The following is a 15,303-nucleotide window of genomic DNA, read 5'->3' as shown; positions in this document are numbered from 1 at the left end:
TATAACAAACTGACCCTAGCCCCCAGACACATAAACTACTGCAGCATAAATACTAGAGGCTGACACAGGAGGGGTCAGGAGACACTGTGGCCCCATCCGAGGACACCCCCGGACAGGGCCAAACAGGAAGGATATAACCCCACCCACTTTGCCAAAGCACAGCCCCCACACCACTAGAGGGATATCTTCAACCACCAACTTACAATCTTGAGGCAAGGCTGAGTATAGCCCACAAAGATCTCCGCCACGGCACAACCCAAGGGGGGGGCGCCAACCCAGACAGGAATATCACATCAGTGACTCAACCCACTCAGGTGACGCACCCCTCCCAGGGACGGTATGAAAGAGCCCCAGTAAGCCAGTGACTCAGCCCCTGTAATAGGGTTAGAGGCAGAGAATCTCAGTGGAAAGAGGGGAACCGGCCAGGCAGAGACAGCAAGGGCGGTTCGTTGCTCCAGAGCCTTTCCGTTCACCTTCACACTCCTGGGCCAGACTACACTCAATCATATGACCCACTGAAGAGATGAGTCTTCAGTAAAGACTTAAAGGTTGAGACCGAATCAGAGAGATAGGTAGGAGCAAGCCCATGTAATGCTTTGTAGGTTAGCAGAAAAACCTTGAAATCAGCCCTTGCTTTGACAGGAAGCCAGTGTAGGGAGGCTAGCACTGGAGTAATATGATCACATTTTTTGGTTCTAGTCAGGGTTCTAGCAGCCGTATTTAGCACCAACTGAAGTTTATTTAGTGCTTTATCCGGGTAGCCGGAAAGTAGAACATTGCAGTAGTCTAACCTAGAAGTGACAAAAGCATGGATTAATTTTTCTGCATCATTTTTGGACAGAAAGTTTCTGATTTTTGCAATGTTACGTAGATGGAAAAAAGCTGTCCTTGAAATGGTCTTGATATGTTCTTCAAAAGAGAGATCAGGGTCCAGAGTAACGCCGAGGTCCTTCACAGTTTTATTTGAGACGACTGTTCAACCACCAAGATTAATTGTCAGATTCAACAGAAGATCTCTTTGTTTCTTCGGACCTAGAACAAGCATCTCTGTTTTGTCCGAGTTTAAAAGTAGAAGGTTTGCAGCCATCCAAATTGCAAGGGCAATTTTGTGGCTTCACCATGTTTCATTGAAATGTACAGCTGTGTGTCATCCGCATAGCAGTGAAAGTTAACATTATGTTTTCGAATGACATCCCCAAGAGGTAAAATATATAGTGAAAACAATAGTGGTCCTAAAACGGAACCTTGAGGAACACCGAAATTTACAGCTGATTTGTCAGAGGACAAACCATTCACAGAGACAAACTGATATCTTTCCGACAGATAAGATCTAAACCAGGCCAGAACTTGTCCGTGTAGACCAATTTGGGTTTCCAATCTCTCCAAGAATGTGGTGATCGATGGTATCAAAAGCAGCACTAAGGTCTAGGAACACGAGGACAGATGCAGAGCCTCGGTCTGATGCCATTAAAAGGTAATTTACCATCTTCACAAGTGCAGTCTCAGTGCTATGATGGGGTCTAAAATCAGACTGAAGCATTTCGTATACATTGTTTGTCTTCAGGAAGGCAGTGAGTTGCTGCGCAACAGCCCTTTCAAAAAATGTTGAGAGGAATGAAAGATTCGATATAGGCCGATAGTTTTTAAAATATTTTCTGGGTCAAGGTTTGGCTTTTTCAAGAGAGGCTTCCACTTTTAGTGAGTTTGGTTCACATCCGGTGGATAGAGAGCCGTTTATTATGTTCAACATAGGAGGGCCAAGCACAGGAAGCAGCTCTTTCAGCAGTTTAGTTGGAATAGGGTCCAGTATGCAGCTTGAAGGTTTAGAGGCCATGATTATTTTCATCATTATGTCAAGAGATATAGTACTAAAACACTTGAGTGTCTCTCTTGATCCTAGGTCCTGGCAGAGTTGTGCAGACTCAGGACAACTGAGCTTTGAAGGAATACGCAGATTTAAAGAGGAGTCCGTAATTTGCTTTCTAATAATCATGATCTTTTCCTCAAAGAAGTTCATGAATTTATCACTGCTAAAGTGAAAGCCATCCTCTCTCGGGAATGCTGATTTTTAACTAGCTTTGCGACAGTATCAAAAAGGAATTTCGGATTGTTCTTATTTTCCTCAATTAAGTTAGAAAAATAGGATGATCGAGCAGCAGTAAGGGCTCTACGGTACTGCACGGTACCGTCCTTCCAAGCTAGTCGGAAGACTTCCAGTTTGGTGTGGCGCCATTTCCGTTCCAATTTTCTGGAAGCTTGCTTCAGAGCTCGGGTATTTTCTGTGTACCAGGGAGCTAGTTTCTTATGAGAAATGTTTTACATTTTTAGGGGTGCAACTGTATCTAGGGTATTGCACAAGGTTAAATTGAGTTCCTCAGTTAGGTGGTTAACTGATTTCTATCCTCTGGCGTCCTTGGGTAGACAGAGGGAATCTGGAAGGACATCAAGGAATCTTTGTGTTGTCTGTGAATTTATAGCACGACTTTTGATGTTCCTTGGTTGGGGTCTAAGCAGATTATTTGTTGCGATTGCAAACGTAATAAAATGGTGGTCCGATAGTCCAGGATTATGGGGAAAAACATTAAGATCCACAACATTTATTCCATGGGACAAAACTAGGTCCAGCGTATGACTGTGACAGTGAGTGGGTCCAGAGACATGTTGGACAAAACCCACTGAGTCGATGATGGCTCCGAAAGCCTTTTGGAGTGGGTCTGTGGACTTTTCCATGTGAATATTAAAGTCACCAAAGATTAGAATATTATCTGCTATGACTACAAGTTCCGATAGGAATTCAGGGAACTCAGTGAGGAACGCTGTATACCTCTCGTCCTCACACCTTCTGTCCTCCCCGTCCTCACACCTCCTGTCCTCTCCCGTCCCTCACACCTCCTGTCCTCCCTGTCCCCACACCTCCTGTCCTCTCCCGTCCTCACACCTCCTGTCCTCACACCTCCTGTTCTCTCCTGTCCTCACACCTCTGGTCCTCCCCGTACTCACACCTCCTGTCCTCCCCCATCCTCACACGTCCTGTCCTCCCCCGTCCTGTCCTATCCCGTCCTCACACCTGCTGTCCTCTCCCGTCCTCACACCTCCTGTCCTCTCCCGTCCTCACACCTCCTGTCCTCTCCCGTCCTCACACCTCTCGTCCTCTCCCGTCCTCACACCTCTCGTCCTCACACCTCCTGTCCTCACACCTCCTGTCCTCTCCGTCCTCACACCTCCTGTCCTCACACCTCCTGTCCTCTCCGTCCTCACACCTCCTGTCCTCTCCCGTCCTCACACCTCCTGTCCTCCCCGTCCTCACACCTCTCGTCCTCACACCTCCTGTCCTCACACCTCCTGTCCTCTCCCGTCCTCACACCTCCTGTCCTCTCCCGTCCTCACACCTCCTGTCCTCTCCCGTCCTCACACCTCCTGTCCTCCCCGTCCTCACACCTCCTGTCCTCTCCGTCCTCACACCTCCTGTCCTCTCCCGTCCTCACACCTCCTGTCCTCCCCGTCCTCACACCTCCTGTCCTCTCCCGTCCTCACACCTCCTGTCCTCTCCCGTCCTCACACCTCCTGTCCTCTCCCGTCCTCACACCTCGTTCCCCAAACTAATCGCCCAACATCAGATTCCCCAAAGAAAAAAGGACTTTTTAAAATAATAATAAGATAAGTAATACAAATCCACATCAAATTCAGACATGCGAAGACATTTATTTAACATATCAAATACAGACATGTAGCGAAGACATTTATTTAACATGATATCAAATACAGACATGTAGCGGAGACATTTATTTAACATATCAAATACAGACATGTAGCGAAGACATTTATTTAACATGATATCAAATACAGACATGTAGCGAAGACATTTATTTAACATGATATCAAATACAGACATGTAGCGAAGACATTTATTTAACATATCAAATACAGACATGTAGCGAAGACATTTATTTAACATGATATCAAATACAGACATGTAGCGAAGACATTTATTTAACATATCAAATACAGACATGTAGCGAATACATTTATTTTACATGATATCAAATACAGACATGTAGCGAATACATTTATTTTACATGGTATCAAATACAGACATGTAGCGAATACATTTATTTAACATTATATCAAATACAGACATGTAGCGGAGACATTTATTTAACATATCAAATACAGACATGTAGCGAATACATTTATTTTACATTTTTGTTTTGCATACGTTTTAATCATTCTAAATTGTTTTCCAAATTAGATTTAAAAAATACATTTTTTTTTTAAATTGCCTTTTTTTCTTCATAAAATTGATTTGTGTTTAATCAATTGTCGTAATAAAATAAAGAGATTTATGACATACTGACGTTCAATTGTGGAATCAGTCAAATAATATGTCCAACTTAGATATTTCAACGGTTGTATGTATTTTGTTGCCAAGATATAGTTTTACATCCAGAACACCTCACTATGTAAACAATTACAAGTGTTCAATATATTCAGTTTCTAGTTCACAAAATAAATGTAATTCACTTGAAACATCTAGAAATCAAGCAGATACACAGATAGAATCTATGGATCATCTGAAAGGACATCGTCATTGGTCACCGTGAATTCAGAATCTATGGATCATCTGAAAGGAGATCTTCATTGGTCACCGTGAATTTAGAATCTATGGATCATCTGAAAGGACATCGTCATTGGTCACCGTGAATTTAGAATCTATGGATCATCTGAAAGGAGATCTTCATTGGTCACCGTGAATTTAGAATCTATGGATCATCTGAAAGGAGATCTTCATTGGTCACCGTGAATTTAGAATCTATGGATCATCTGAAAGGAGATCTTCATTGGTCACCGTGAATTTAGAATCTATGGATCATCTGAAAGGAGATCTTCATTGGTCACCGTGAATTTAGAATCTATGGATCATCTGAAAGGAGATCTTCATTGGTCACCGTGAATTTAGAATCTATGGATCATCTGAAAGGAGATCTTCATTGGTCACCGTGAATTTGTGTGGCGCCCGTTTTTCATCACACGATGAAGCCCAACAAAATATCGCAGAGGGAATAGACTTTCCTGTAGAAAATATCCCCTTAATAAACGATTTGTTGAATTTCTTATCTAGTAAACCTAAGCCGTTCACCTGGATATCGGTTACAATCGGAGATATTCCCAAATTATTCTGAGGTAAAGTTTTTATCCCACTAGGTATAGCTTTAATAACATATTCCTTGCTTGAAATCTCAAAAGTTGTATCTTTCCATAAATTATCTCCGCGTAAATAGATTCCTTCTAATACGAACTAATTGTCTGACAAGGGCAATGTTTTTCAAGAACCAGTTACGGTAAAATAACATCTTGTTTCTATTTTAATATCGACCCATTATTCCCTAACCCATTATTCCCTAACCCTAACCCATTATTCCCTAACCCTAACCCATTATTCCCTAACCCTAACCCATTATTCCCTAACCCATTATTCCCTAACCCATTATTCCCTAACCCTAACCCATTATTCCCTAAACCATTATTCCCTAACCCTTACCCATTATTCCCTTACCCATTATTCCCTAACCCATTATTCCCTAACCCATTATTCCCTAACCCATTATTCCCTAACCCATTATTCCCTAACCCATTATTCCCTAACCCATTATTCCCTAACCCATTATTCCCTAACCCTAACCCATTATTCCCTAAACCATTATTCCCTAACCCTAAACCATTATTCCCTAAACCATTATTCCCTAACCCTAACCCATTATTCCCTTACCCATTATTCCCTAACCCATTATTCCCTAACCCATTATTCCCTAACCCTAACCCATTATTCCCTAACCCTAACCCATTATTCCCTAACCCATTATTCCCTAACCCATTATTCCCTACCCATATTCCCTAACCTTATTCCCTAACCATTATTTCCCTAACCCTTATTCTAACCCATTATCCCATAACCCTAACCCATTATTCCCTAACCCTTATTCCCTAAACCCTAACACCATTATTCCCTAACCCTACCCCATTATTCCCTAACCCTTAGTCCCTAACCATTGTCCCTAACACATTTTGCCCAACCCATTATTCCCTAACCCATTTTTCCTCTAACCCTAACCCATTATTCCCTAACCCTAACCCCTTATTCCAGAACCCCTTATTCCCTAACCCTTATTCCCTAACCCATTATTCCCTAACCCATTATTCCCTAACCCATTATTCCCTAACCCATTATTCCCTAACCCGAACCCATTATTTTCCTAACACTAAAACCCATTATTCCCTAACCCATTATTCCCGAACCCATTATTCCTAACCCAGTTTTCCCTAACCCATTATTCCCTAACCTACCCATTATTCCCTAACCCCATTATCCCTAACCATTATTCCCTACCCTACCATTATTCCTAACCCTAACCCATTTATTCCCTAACCCATTATTCCCTAACCCATTATCCCTAACCCATTATCCCTACCCATTATTCCCTAACCCTAACCCATATTCCCTAACCCATTATCCCTAACCATTCTTCCTAACCCATTATTCCCCTAACCCATTAGTCCCTAACCCATTATTCCCTAACCCCATTATTCCCTAACCCTAACCCATTATTCCCTAACCCATTATTCCCTAACCCTAACCCATTATTCCCTAACCCATTATTCCCTAACCCATTATTCCCTAACCCATTATTCCCTAACCCATTATTCCCTAACCCATTATTCCCTAACCCATTATTCCCTAACCCATTATTCCCTAACCCATTATTCCCTAACCCATTATTCCCTAACCCATTATTCCCTAACCCATTATTCCCTAACCCTAACCCATTATTTCCCTAACCCCATTATTCCCTAACCCATTATTCCCTAACCCATTATTCCCTAACCCATTATTCCCTAACCCATTATTCCTACCCATTATTCCTAACCCATTATTCCCTAACCCTAACCCATTATTCCCTAACCCATTATTCCCTAACCCATTATTCCCTAACCCATTATTCCCTAACCCATTATTCCCTAACCCATTATTCCCTAACCCATTATCCCTAACCCTAACCCATTATTTCCCTAACCCATTATTCCCTAACCCTATTATTCCCTAACCCTAACCCATTATTCCCTAACCCTAACCCATTATTCCCTAACCCATTATTCCCTAACCCATTATTCCTAACCCATTCATATAAAACATTTGAGGTGAAGAGTTGGAGTTTTATACAGAAAAGCACATTAAAGCTTTTGATTTGATTTGTGAAAAGCCGCAGGAAGTTTCCCTCCACGATATGATGGTAACGTGCATATACTCCAGAATGTTATGAAGAGTGATCAGATGGGACATTGTAGAAGTAAAATATCAATATTAATTGAGCTGAAAAACAAAGTGAGGTGTATTCCAGAAGCGAAGAGGATTTTTTAAAGTACAAGTATAGGAGATAGGTGTAGGTACCTTTTTTAACCCGTTTTAGACAGTTGACTTTTGATAATTGTAACTTTCTAATTGAAGAGACTGAAGTCTAAGACATTTAGACGGCCGTCACAAACCCTGTTGGTTATAACATTTCTTTATATATTGTGGCTTGTTTTTCCATATGAAGTTGTACGACAGCCCATCTAAGGTACAGCAAGTGGATTTGGGAATGTCAATAGACGAAGAAAAAAAAATTGGAGATAGGGGCGGCAGGTAGTGTTTTGAGCGTTGGACTAGTAACCGAAAGGTTGCTGGATATCGAATTCCCAAGCTGACAAGGTAAAAAGCTGTCGTTCTGCCCCTGAACAAGATAGTTAACCCACTGTTCCTAGGCCGTCATTGAAAATATGAATCTGTTCTTAACTGACTTGCCTAGTTAAAATAAAGGTTAAAATAAAATTGCCCCTCAGCTTTCAATTAAAGCCCCCTCCCTTGAAGACCTAAATCTGCAAAAATTTGCAACAAAAGAAAGGTGAGATTGGACAACCTTGTCATGTTCCTTTGTAAAACGTTAAACCTTGAGGATGTTCCATGACAGTTTGATACAGCTGTTCCATTATACCGAGTTCTAACAGCATCAACAACAAAAATGACCGAACTTCAAATGCTTAAGACAATCAAAGATAAAACTGTGACTTACTGTATATATCAAATGCTTAATGAAAATCCCCAAAAATAAGATAACAGGGAAGTCATCCGATAGATCACAATACTCAACCAAGTCTAACACCAGCCTCAGATGATTAGATATATGGCGCCCTTTCATAAACCCTGATTGCCATTCATCAAGCTCCTCTAGCCTTGTAAAATCATTCAGTTTAGCTTCCTCATTAAGATCAAGATGCTCAATTTTAATTTATTTATCCTTTATTTAACTAGGCAAGTCAGTTAAGAACAAATTCTTATTTTCAATGACGGCCTAGGAACAGTGGGTTAACTGCCTTGTTCAGGGGCAGAACGACAGATTTTTACCTTGTCAGCTCTGGGATTTGATCTAGAAACCTTTGCGGTTACTGGTCCAACGCGCTAACCACTAGGCTACGCCGCCCCAGTATCAACAACACAGTGAGCTACTGCTCTGATGCTGTTCTCTGTCTCCATAGCGACGACGCAGCCATACCTCTCCGGGCCAACGGAACTCACCGGAACCAGGCTGAAGGTACGTGGAACACTTCTCATTGGTCCTTCTGCTAATGTAACGGATGTGAAACGGCTAGCTTAGTTAGCCCCTGACCCCCAGGGTTAACCGAGGGTTAACCGAGGACCCCCGCGCTAAATAGCGTTTCAATCAGTGACGTCACTTGCTCTGAGACCTTGAAGTAGTGGTTCCCCCTTTGCTCTGCAAGGGCCGCGGCTTTTGTGGAGCGATGGGTAACGATGCTTCGTGGGTGGCTGTTGTGATGTGTGCAGAGGGTCCCTGGTTCGCGCCCGGGTATGGGCGAGGGGACAGTCTAAAGTTATACTGTTACACTAACAGTTACTAGCTGGCTGTCAATCAATCCCCTTTCACATTGCCTCAGTCTGACCACTAACCCCTGACCCCCAGGGTTAACCGAGGACCCCCAGTGTGGCCTGTCCTCCCCGCCTCCCCTCTCCCCTCTGGACTCCCCCCTCAGCATGGCTGACGTCAGCCTGGACACCACCGGAGAACTCACTGTAGAGGACGTCAGGGACTTCCTCACGTAAGATATTACAATAACACGTCATTTAACAGACGTTCTTATCCAGAGACTCAGTTACATTAACATGTTAGTCATTTAACAGACGTTCTTATCCAGAGACTCAGTTACATTAACATGTTAGTCATTTAACAGACGTTCTTATCCAGAGACTCAGTTACATTAACATGTTAGTCATTTAACAGACGTTCTTATCCAGAGACTCAGTTACATTAACATGTTAGTCATTTAACAGACGTTCTTATCCAGAGACTCAGTTACATTAACATGTTAGTCATTTAACATGTTAGTCATTTAACAGACGTTCTTATCCAGAGACTCAGTTACATTAACATGTTAGTCATTTAACAGACGTTCTTATCCAGAGAGACTCAGTTACATTAACATGTTAGTCATTTAACAGACGTTCTTATCCAGAGACTCAGTTACATTAACATGTTAGTCATTTAACAGACGTTCTTATCCAGAGACTCAGTTACATTAACATGTTAGTCATTTAACAGACGTTCTTATCCAGAGACTCAGTTACATTAACATGTTAGTCATTTAACAGACGTTCTTATCCAGAGAGACTCAGTTACATTAACATGTTAGTCATTTAACAGACGTTCTTATCCAGAGACTCAGTTACATTAACATGTTAGTCATTTAACAGACGTTCTTATCCAGAGACTCAGTTACATTAACATGTTAGTCATTTAACAGACGTTCTTATCCAGAGACTCAGTTACATTAACATGTTAGTCATTTAACAGACGTTCTTATCCAGAGACTCAGTTACATTAACATGTTAGTCATTTAACAGACGTTCTTATCCAGAGACTCAGTTACATTAACATGTTAGTCATTTAACATGTTAGTCATTTAACAGACGTTCTTATCCAGAGACTCAGTTACATTAACATGTTAGTCATTTAACATGTTAGTCATTTAACAGACGTTCTTATCCAGAGACTCAGTTACATTAACATGTTAGTCATTTAACAGACGTTCTTATCCAGAGACTCAGTTACATTAACATGTTAGTCATTTAACAGACGTTCTTATCCAGAGACTCAGTTACATTAACATGTTAGTCATTTAACAGACGTTCTTATCCAGAGACTCAGTTACATTAACATGTTAGTCATTTAACAGACGTTCTTATCCAGAGACTCAGTTACATTAACATGTTAGTCATTTAACAGACGTTCTTATCCAGAGACTCAGTTACATTAACATGTTAGTCATTTAACAGCATCATCCTTGACTAAGGCCTGGTCTGTCTCTAGTGTCATAACAGCATCATCCTTGACTAAGGCCTGGTCTGTCTCTAGTGTTATAACCAGATCATCCTTGACTAAGGCCTGGTCTGTCTCTAGTGTTTATAACCAGATCATCCTTGACTAAGGCCTGGTCTGTCTCTAGTGTTTATAACAGCATCATCCTTGACTAAGGCCTGGTCTGTCTCTAGTGTTATAACCAGATCATCCTTGACTAAGGCCTGGTCTGTCTCTAGTGTTATAACCAGATCATCATTGACTAAGGCCTGGTCTGTCTCTAGTGTTATAACCAGATCATCCTTGACTAAGGCCTGGTCTGTCTCTAGTGTCATAACAGCATCATCCTTGACTAAGGCCTGGTCTGTCTCTACTGTTATAACAGCATCATCCTTGACTAAGGCCTGGTCTGTCTCTAGTGTTATAACCAGATCATCTTTGACTAAGGCCTGGTCTGTTTCTAGTGTTATAACAGCATCATCCTTAACTAAGGCCTGGTCTGTCTCTAGTGTTATAACCAGATCATCATTGACTAAGGCCTGGTCTGTCTCTAGTGTTATAACAGCATCATCCTTGACTAAGGCCTGGTCTGTCTCTAGTGTTATAACAGCATCATCCTTGACTAAGGCCTGGTCTGTCTCTAGTGTTATAACAGCATCATCCTTGACTAAGGCCTGGTCTGTCTCTAGTGTTCTAACAGCATCATCCTTGACTAAGGCCTGGTCTGTCTCTAGTGTCATAAGAGCATCATCCTTGACTAAGGCCTGGTCTGTCTCTAGTGTTATAACCAGATCATCCTTGACTAAGGCCTGGTCTGTCTAGTGTTTATAACCAGATCATCCTTGACTAAGGCCTGGTCTGTCTCTAGTGTTATAACCAGATCATCCTTGACTAAGGCCTGGTCTGTCTCTAGTGTTTATAACCAGATCATCCTTGACTAAGGCCTGGTCTGTCTCTAGTGTTTATAACCAGATCATCCTTGACTAAGGCCTGGTCTGTCTCTAGTGTCATAACAGCATCATCCTTGACTAAGGCCTGGTCTGTCTCTACTGTTATAACAGCATCATCCTTGACTAAGGCCTGGTCTGTCTCTAGTGTTATAACAGCATCATCCTTGACTAAGGCCTGGTCTGTCTCTAGTGTTATAACAGCATCATCCTTGACTAAGGCCTGGTCTGCCTCTAGTGTTATAACCAGATCATCATTGACTAAGGCCTGGTCTGTCTCTAGTGTCATAACCGCATCATCCTTGACTAAGGCCTGGTCTGTCTCTAGTGTTATAACAGCATCATCCTTGACTAAGGCCTGGTCTGTCTCTAGTGTTATAACAGCATCATCCTTGACTAAGGCCTGGTCTGTTTCTAGTGTTATAACCAGATCATCATTGACTAAGGCCTGGTCTGTCTCTAGTGTCATAACAGCATCATCCTTGACTAAGGCCTGGTCTGTCTCTAGTGTTATAACCAGATCATCCTTGACTAAGGCCTGGTCTGTCTCTAGTGTGGATGTAATCACGGCCACCTGGTGAGGTTCGCATAGGGCTAAATGTGCCAGGTTATGTAATGGGAACAGCTAGCGTAGGGCTAAATGTGCCTGGTTATGTAATGGGACCAGCTAGCATAGGGCTAAATGTGCCTGGTTATGTAATGGGAACAGCTAGTGTAGGGCTAAATGTGCCTGGTTATGTAATGGGAACAGCTAGCGTAGGGCTAAATGTGCCTGGTTATGTAATGGGAACAGCTAGCGTAGTGCTAAATGTGCCTGGTTATGTAATGGGAACAGCTAGCGTAGTGCTAAATGTGCCTGGTTATGTAATGGGAACAGCTAGCGTAGGGCTAAATGTGCCTGGTTATGTAATGGGAACAGCTAGCATGTAGCCTTTGATCACATGCGTCTGTGTCAATGATTTTAATTGGCTGATGCTTAAACGTAAACTTCTAATATTTGGAAGTATGGACCCCTAGGTTGTTGGAAAATGGGCAGGGACACACTCAGACACGTTAGCACAAATACATGGTCATTTTATTCACGTGTGTGTGTGTGTGTGTGTGTGTGTGTGTGTGTGTGTGTGTGTGTGTGTGTGTAGTTCCGTGGACGAGGTAGAGAATAACTTGAGGAACATCACAGAGGAGGACGGATGCTCTCTAGGAGTCCTGATCACCTGACCAGGTAAGGACACACACCACTATACACGTTATACACACACATTATACCCCCCTACCCCAGGGTTCCCCTCGTTATACCTCCCTACCCCAGGGTTCCCCTCGTTATACCCCCCTACCCCAGGGTTCCCCTCGTTATACCCCCCTACCCCAGGGTTCCCCTCGTTATACCCCCTACCCCAGGGTTCTCCTCGTTATACCCCCCTACCCCAGGGTTCCCCTCGTTATACCCCCCTACCCCAGGGTTCCCCTCGTTATACCCCCCTACCCCAGGGTTCCCCTCGTTATAACCCCCCTACCCCAGGTTCCCCTCGTTATACCCCCCTACCCCAGGGTTCCCCTCGTTATACCCCCCCCTACCCCAGGGTTCCCCTCGTTATACCCCCCTACCCCAGGGTTCCCCTCGTTATACCCCCCTACCCCAGGGTTCTCCTCTTTATACCCCCCTACCCCAGGGTTCTCCTCATTATACCCAGGGTTCTCCTCGTTATACCCCCTACCCCAGGGTTCTCCTCATTATACCCCCTACCCCAGGGTTCTCCTCATTATACCCAGGGTTCTTTTCATTATACCCAGGGTTCTCCTCATTATACCCCCTACCCCAGGGTTCTCCTCATTATAACCCCTACCCCAGGGTACTCCTCATTATACCCCAACTGTAATTATGTTCCGGCCCCCTGACCATCAGCTCTCTCCTCCCCCCTCTCTAGCTCTTCTCTCCCACCCCTCTCTAGCTCTTCTCTCCCCCCTCTCTAGCTCTCCTCTCTCACCCCTCTCTTGTTCTCCCCTCTCTCCCCCCTCTCTTGCTCTCCTCTCTCACCCCTCTCTTGTTCTCCCCTCTCTCCCCCCCTCTCTTGCTCTCCTCTCTCCCCCCCTCTCTCTTCCCTCTCTTGCTCTCCTCTCTCCACCCTCTCTAGCTCCCCCCCTCTCTAGCTCTCCTCTCCCCTCTCTAGCTCCCCTCTCTCCCCCTCTTGCTCTCCTCTCTCCCCCCACTCTTCTTTCTCCCCCCTTTTATTTATTTTTTTTTTTTTTATTTTACCTTTATTTAACCAGGTAGGCAAGTTGAGAACAAGTTCTCATTTACAATTGCGACCTGGCCAAGATAAAGCAAAGCAGTTCGACAGATAAAACGACACAGAGTTACACATGGAGTAAAAACAAACATACAGTCAATAATGCAGTATAAACAAGTCTATATACAATGTGAGCAAATGAGGTGAGAAGGGAGGTAAAGGCAAAAAAAGGCCATGATGGCAAAGTAAATACAATATAGCAAGTAAAATACTGGAATGGTAGTTTTGCAATGGAAGAATGTGCAAAGTAGAAATAAAAAAATAATGGGGTGCAAAGGAGCAAAATAAATAAATAAATAAAAATTAAATACAGTTGGGAAAGAGGTAGTTGTTTGGGCTAAATTTTAGGTGGGCTATGTACAGGTGCAGTAATCTGTGAGCTGCTCTGACAGTTGGTGCTTAAAGCTAGTGAGGGAGATAAGTGTTTCCAGTTTCAGAGATTTTTGTAGTTCGTTCCAGTCATTGGCAGCAGAGAACTGGAAGGAGAGGCGGCCAAAGAAAGAATTGGTCTTGGGGGTGACTAGAGAGATATACCTGCTGGAGCGTGTGCTACAGGTGGGAGATGCTATGGTGACCAGCGAGCTGAGATAAGGGGGGACTTTACCTAGCAGGGTCTTGTAGATGACATGGAGCCAGTGGGTTTGGCGACGAGTATGAAGCGAGGGCCAGCCAACGAGAGCGTACAGGTCGCAATGGTGGGTAGTATATGGGGCTTTGGTGATAAAACGGATTGCACTGTGATAGACTGCATCCAATTTGTTGAGTAGGGTATTGGAGGCTATTTTGTAAATGACATCGCCAAAGTCGAGGATTGGTAGGATGGTCAGTTTTACAAGGGTATGTTTGGCAGCATGAGTGAAGGATGCTTTGTTGCGAAATAGGAAGCCAATTCTAGATTTAACTTTGGATTGGAGATGTTTGATATGGGTCTGGAAGGAGAGTTTACAGTCTAACCAGACACCTAAGTATTTGTAGTTGTCCACGTATTCTAAGTCAGAGCCGTCCAGAGTAGTGATGTTGGACAGGCGGGTAGGTGCAGGTAGCGATCGGTTGAAGAGCATGCATTTAGTTTTACTTGTATTTAAGAGCAATTGGAGGCCACGGAAGGAGAGTTGTATGGCATTGAAGCTTGCCTGGAGGGTTGTTAACACAGTGTCCAAAGAAGGGCCGGAAGTATACAGAATGGTGTCGTCTGCGTAGAGGTGGATCAGGGACTCACCAGCAGCAAGAGCGACCTCATTGATGTATACAGAGAAGAGAGTCGGTCCAAGAATTGAACCCTGTGGCACCCCCATAGAGACTGCCAGAGGTCCGGACAGCAGACCCTCCGACTTGACACACTGAACTCTATCAGAGAAGTAGTTGGTGAACCAGGCGAGGCAATCATTTGAGAAACCAAGGCTGTCGAGTCTGCCGATGAGGATATGGTGATTGACAGAGTCGAAAGCCTTGGCCAGATCAATGAATACGGCTGCACAGTAATGTTTCTTATCGATGGCGGTTAAGATATCGTTTAGGACCTTGAGCGTGGCTGAGGTGCACCCATGACCAGCTCTGAAACCAGATTGCATAGCAGAGAAGGTATGGTGAGATTCGAAATGGTCGGTAATCTGTTTGTTGACTTGGCTTTCGAAGACCTTAGAAAGGCACGGTAGGATAGATATA

General features: G+C 43.4%; 1 protein-coding gene across 1 annotated transcript in view; it reads left to right on the top strand.

The window, feature by feature from the left end:
• LOC109887163 (lethal(2) giant larvae protein homolog 1-like) overlaps positions 1–15,303 on the top strand; it is an 83,041-nt gene that overhangs the window by 66,834 nt on the left and 904 nt on the right. Inside the window, 3 exon segments of the mRNA XM_031814238.1 lie at positions 8,569–8,624; positions 9,012–9,147; positions 12,490–12,572. Of these exon segments, the coding sequence (XP_031670098.1) occupies positions 8,569–8,624; positions 9,012–9,147; positions 12,490–12,568 (271 nt within the window). The 3' untranslated portion in view covers positions 12,569–12,572.

This window comes from Oncorhynchus kisutch, unplaced genomic scaffold (assembly GCF_002021735.2).
Source record: "Oncorhynchus kisutch isolate 150728-3 unplaced genomic scaffold, Okis_V2 Okis06b-Okis10b_hom, whole genome shotgun sequence".
NCBI lineage: Eukaryota > Metazoa > Chordata > Actinopteri > Salmoniformes > Salmonidae > Oncorhynchus > Oncorhynchus kisutch.
This window is presented reverse-complemented; position numbering and strand designations above follow the sequence as displayed.